Genomic DNA, 6195 nt, shown 5'->3' on the forward strand with positions numbered 1-6195 from the left:
TTGATACCCTTATTGGAGCCTAAGGTTAACGACGAGTTGTAGTTGTCAAGGAATCTATCGAAGCATGGACCATGAAGTCAAGAGTAGTTAGCATAGTCGAATTCCAGTCGTAAGAGTTCATTGGGACTCAAATCATGAACCGAAGTTCTCATGGGAACGCGATAATCAGATGAAGCTGACGTATCCTAACCTGTTTGAAACTGTCGAATTGACTTCTGATGCAACTGGCGAATTTCGGGACGAAATTCCCTTTCAAGTTGGGGAGGATGTGGCACCCGAGGGAATCTACAGTCATCCTAGTCTGTCATTTCACTTTAATCCACAATCATCCTAGTCTGTCATTTCACTTTCTTGAGACTACTTGTCAAATTTCGAGACAAAATTTCTTTCAAGTTGGGGATGATGTGATAACCCGAGTTTTCAAGGTCCTTCCTCGACACGTTACTTGTTTCACACTATCTTCTCATAATTGTTTGTGTTGTAACTGATGCATATTTGATTAACTGTGGATACATACTTGATTAACTGTTGATGCATAATTGATGAACTGTTGAACTGTATTTTCATGATTCATTGCGTTGTAAAATGTGCCCCTTTGTGTTATGATAAATGAATTGCCTTAATGCTTGGTAAATGAATCAAAGCTTATGAATTGTGTAGATTAGATAGACTTAAAACCTGCAATCCCACTCAACGAAACACTAGACTCTCATCATCACCTCTGTGCGACGAAACATTACCCTTTCGTCACACCCTTAGCGATGAAACACATATTGACGAAACACTTATTGTTTCGTCGAGATGGGAGGGTGATTCTCCAGGAGAGTTTCGCCAATAAGGGCTTCGGCCCAACCCATTTCATGGCCCAACTGTGTAATGTTATAAGATGTAAACGAAAACCCTAGACCCTCATATTCTTGGCGGCAGTTTCTCCTCCTCCATCTTATCGTGCATCATCTTAGTAGCCTCTCTTCATCCATTGAAGCCATATCTCTTTTATCTTAGCATACTTGTCGGCCCTGCATTTCAGGTTAGTGTGTGATTATTCGTTTAGATCTGATTGCTTTGTTGTTGTTTGACTGTGTGTGATGATTGTGATCTATGTTATGCTAATTAGGGTTTTGGCAGTTTATTCATTTAACCAATTAGGCTAGAACTTGCAAGATAATGATTCTATGTCTTGTAGTTATTCATGATCACTGCACAAAATTAATGATTATGTTTGTGGGATTATTATGTTACTTGTGGGCTACGTATGTAAATCGGTGATACGAATATGTGTTTGATGATAATCGGGTGATCTGAATTCTGAAACTTGATAGTATTAGTGATGTTTCTATTGAGTGTGATAATCTAGGGGTTTCATTTTGTTAGGGGATGATCACTGTTGATGATTTGTATGTCCTTAATTCAATGATGCTTTGAGATTGTGTAGAATGTAATTGATGATTGGATTGATTGATTAATAATGGCAAATGATCGTTTTGTTATGATCGGAACAGTTGCAGTTAGGGTTTCGGTGGGAGCATGTAACTAGTAATGTGACGAAACTACCTTGTCGACGAAACACCCTGGAGTTTCGTCACCTGGCTGTCGACGAAAGTTGGGGAGTTTCGTCAACTTGTCTCTCGACGAAACATGATGTTTTGTCGGCTGTGTATCAACGAAACTTGGGTAATACGATGACACATGGGTCCTTCACAGTGAACTAGGTTGACTTTTGTTGATGAATGACTATGCTAATAAAACCATGATATATACTGTTAATGATGACTAACTATGACCAAGAAGGCATGACTTGGTTTTCATGTATGGCACATCCAACTGTTAGGCATTATTACGAATCATGCATATAAACTGTGGAATTGAATGAGTTTATTTAACTGCTATGTGCCATTTGGGAATCACTGTTTGAAATGCATACTGTCATTTATATGTGAACCTTGTGAATGTAAACTGACATCACGTAAGTGAATACCATAGGTTGTGACTGTTTAAGTGTGAACAAGTAATTAATCATACCGAGCAAACCAAGGTGAATTCACTGCTCTTTTTCCAAGCATGCGTCCCGAGGAGGGACATCTGGTAAACGTTCCGGGGAGGAATGTTGGGTTTGGGGATGTTTGTTAATACTCGCATATCTATCAATCAAATCCCATCTACCGATTGTTGCTGGGGAGGCAACGGGATATTAGTTAATAGCGCTATTTAGGCTTGGCAACCATTGCTTTGATAGAGGCAATGGGGTATGGGCAAAACAACTTTAAGACATCAGCGGTAAACGAGTTATTACAACATCAAATCATCAAATCTGTGAAACCTTTTAATCTGGCAACTGGTATCTAAACACGTTAACAAAACTTTGAACTCACCAGCGTCGTCTGATACACTTGTCTGCATGCTTGCAGGTCTGTAGGTTTATATCATGGAACTTGCTGTCTGGAAGGCTGGAGTGGTCATGGGTCGAGATACATGAAATCGTAACACAAGACTAATAGTTTACGTATGTGTGGTTTATGAAACACTTAACAACTGGGTTATGCTTCCGCTGTGTAAAATGAATTATTTGTAACGTTTTGTAACACTTTATATTAATGGATGAAAGTTTTATTTAAATATATTTATGAGTTCAATGTGATTGGTGGCTAAAGATCCTGGTACGTCACTCACCCTACGGTGTTTCCGCAAGTGGTATTTTGGGGGTGTGACACACGGCCCCGTGCTGAGCTCTGCAGAAGCTGAAAAATAAAAAAATCCTAAAAAAGAAATAAAAATAAGAAAAACGATTAGGTCGTTGATTACTAACTTTCTTACAATCCTTGTGTCCCCGGCAACGGCGCCAAAACTTGATGCGTGTCGAGTGTGATATATTTTTAGTTATATTTTAAGCCCTTTTTAACACTTTAATCAAGTTTTAAATTTATAAAACACGATATTCTACTAACACTAAACACACATATGGGCAAGTGCACCCATCGTGAGCGTAGTATCGTGTTGGTAAGATACCGAGGTCGTCCAAGGACACAAGAGCTTTTAATACCGGTTTATCCTCAACGTCTAATCAAATAAAAAGTTTAGAAAAAGTTTTGAACATGAAAATAAAAACTAAAAATGCTGAAAATAAAAATAAAAATAAAAACAGATAGACAAGATGAATCACTTGGATCCGACTCGCCTTTAGCGTAACCTTTGATGATTTCCGCACTTTTGCACTTTTTAAGAGATTATCTTAGTTATAGTAGTAGGCCCCTCTTTTGAAGGTGACGTCACCCTCAACCCAGTAGTTTGAGCGAGCAAGGATACAATCCTAAAGGGTCGGAATATTGAAAGATAATTAATTAAGTTATTAATGCGTAATGTGGTAGGCCCCTCTTTTGAAGGTGGCGTTACCCTCGGCTAAGTGGTTTGAGTCAGCAGGGATACAATCCCAAGTAGCCGGGTTAATGTATTAATAGTAGTTTACATATGAGGGGATCGAGCCATTCGCACCCCCGCCATCCAATACCAATGGGTATTGAAGGAGGTCCTAGTAAGCTTGACCCAGGTCCTTGCAGGATCTATACACTGAATAAGGCAAGAACCTTACCAAACCATTCCCTTAACCCCCGACCAGGTAGCCAACATATCTCTATATAGACCGTAGAGATATGAATGGTGTAAATCTTTTATTTTATATAGACAGTAAAATAACGCCAAGACACCACGGAAAAATGATACGGAAGTTTCACCTTCAACATAAGAAACTAGTTATTAAAGTCATTAATACAAAACCAAATAAAAAGTTCGAAAAGATTAAAAATCAAAAGTATTACACTAAATGCTTTTCTACACCAAGTGATGTAAGAGACATAGGTAAACATGGCCTTTGATTGTCAAGAACTCTTACTATCAATCTTGGATCCCGAGACTACTACACACACTCTGTGATGGATGATGGATGATGGTGGTGGATGTGGGTTGTAATGGTGGTGGAGTGTGGGTGAAGTGGGAGAGAGGTGGTTTGCCAAGGGATGCCTTTGAAGTGAACCAAGCACCTCTATTGATAGGCTGCACAGAAGCCCGGACACGGCCCCGTGTCCATTGGGCATGGCCCCGTGTCCATCCTTTTTCTCTTTCTTCATTAATTGCAATTTGTCTGCATTAGCTCCACACGCCCCCGTGTCCGCTGGGCACGGCCCCGTGTGCAGAAGCGTATCTGTACTATCAAGATTTGCTTGGATTCTGCGAATCTTAGCGTTGACCACGACACGTGTTGAGCTAGGCACGGCCCCGTGTCGGGATTAGAAGCTTCTATAGCTTTGTCCTTTCTGCAGATACCTGGCCATGCCCCCGTGTCCGCTGGGCACGGGGTCGTGGTCAGCCTTCTGTTTTCTTGTTTTTGCTTGGGAAGATGCTGTCGAGGGGTTGGGCATGCCACGTTTGTTCCTTTTCTTGTATTTATGTTAGATTTTGTTGCATATTTGTTCCTTTTGTTCATTTACGCTCATTTAGTCCTGAAAATACAAAAGGAAGACAAAAGCACACTTTTTCCAACATTAGTACTAAAAAGGGTTAGTTTTATGCCTCAATTGATGTATTTTATATGTTGCATTTTACACATCAACTCCCTAGTCCAGTTTTCCACTATCTCTCCATCTTCTTCAGTATGATTAAGATAGGTAACTTTTGGAGTGTTCGAGAATACCTGATGAAGATCAGAATGCTTAGTTCCAGAAGAAGACTCCCCCTGATGTTGAGCTTCATCCCTTTCCATATTCTGCTCATCATTTAGAAAATCTTCAACTTGTCTAGTACCTGTTGATTTCACATTCGAAGCACCACCAGCACCATCTTCATCATCATTTCCTTTATCATCTTTATCATCTTTGTCACCTTTATCATCATTTTCATCTTTATCATCTTGGTGATCTTCATCGTCATCATCACCAAACCACTCATTTAATTCTTCATCATCGTCATCAATCTCAAACTTTTTCAACTTGGCCTTTAGCCGATGACGTTCAACTTCAATTCTTCGAAGACTAACACTTTCTTCGTACGAAGTAGGTGCTATTTGTTGCATCTTCTTCGTCTGACACTTTCTTTTTCTTTGGAGTTTTCTTCAACTTGAACTTTCCACTGACATATGAAGTAGGTGCTATTTGTGTAACTTCAATCTCTCTTTCAGTTTCACTTGAATCAGTCTGCACCTCTCCTTCAATGAATGTCTCTTTCAATGTTTCTCCACCAGCTTTAGCTTCTATATTCTCAGCAGTCTTTTCAGCATCTTTAGCAATCTGAGCAGCTGATAACTTTCATAGACGGCAAATGACATGTTAAGAAGATCAACACCTCTATCTATTACTTCTTGTGGAGGAATAACAGGTTCATCAACCAAATGAGGTGGAGATTTCATCTTCTGTGTATCTATATCACCCTTTTGAACAACTTTCGAAGTTGTAACTTTCGGAGTTCTCTTCCTCGGCTTTTCATCCTTCTTAATTCACCATTTGGTCTTCTTGAGAATAAGTGGATCCATTTTCTTTGTTTCATCATCTGAATCGCTATTGTCATGCCTCCATTTGTCGTCCTCCGGAGTTTCATAATCTGGTTTCTAAACTTCTGTCTGTATTTCGGTTCATCACCCTTTTTAGCTCCTCTATAAAAGTCTAATCACTTCAATGTCTCACTATCCATATGTTCTAGCATTAATTCATCACCATCATCTTTAGGCAGATTCTGAATTTGATCATCAAGAAGCATCTGCACGAATCTCGGATATAGCACATACCTTTCTCCTTTGATATTGTCTATCATATGATTGAATATCACTTGCGATATATTATAAGGTCTGTTGAGGATCAGGCTAGTGATGATGTTCATTATGTAGTCAGGAGCTTCATCGTAAGCACCCTTTTCTATGCCCCAGTGCATGTAACACACAGTGAACTAAAAACGTAAGGTCTTGAAAACTTTGACTTAGTATACGTTGGATCATTGGTGAATCCAACGTATCCCATTCTCAACCAAAGACCCTTGCATAGTCTTTTAGAACCGATGATTGGATCCTCATCTTTGTCTTTCAAATCCAGCACTCTCCTGACATCATCCACTGTAATCTTTACTAGAAGATCTATATCTTTGTTCTTCTCATTCTTCACCTTCACTGCTGAATGAATCGCCTTTTCGTCTTCAACATAGTGAGCAGCACTCCAA

General features: G+C 39.5%; 1 protein-coding gene across 1 annotated transcript in view; it reads right to left on the bottom strand.

Annotated features, from left to right (window-relative positions):
- LOC110943139 (transcription initiation factor TFIID subunit 11-like) overlaps positions 1 to 5395 on the bottom strand; it is a 29590-nt gene extending 24195 nt beyond the window's left edge. Inside the window, exons 1-3 of the mRNA XM_022184895.1 lie at positions 5345 to 5395; positions 5040 to 5291; positions 4685 to 4984 (exon numbers count right to left, since the gene is read on the bottom strand). Of these exons, the coding sequence (XP_022040587.1) occupies positions 4685 to 4984; positions 5040 to 5291; positions 5345 to 5395 (603 nt within the window). The remainder of the gene's footprint in view (positions 1 to 4684; positions 4985 to 5039; positions 5292 to 5344) is intronic.
- Between the last annotated feature and the right edge of the window lie 800 nt (positions 5396 to 6195).

This window comes from Helianthus annuus, chromosome 5, assembly GCF_002127325.2.
Source record: "Helianthus annuus cultivar XRQ/B chromosome 5, HanXRQr2.0-SUNRISE, whole genome shotgun sequence".
Classification (NCBI taxonomy): Eukaryota; Viridiplantae; Streptophyta; class Magnoliopsida; order Asterales; family Asteraceae; genus Helianthus; species Helianthus annuus.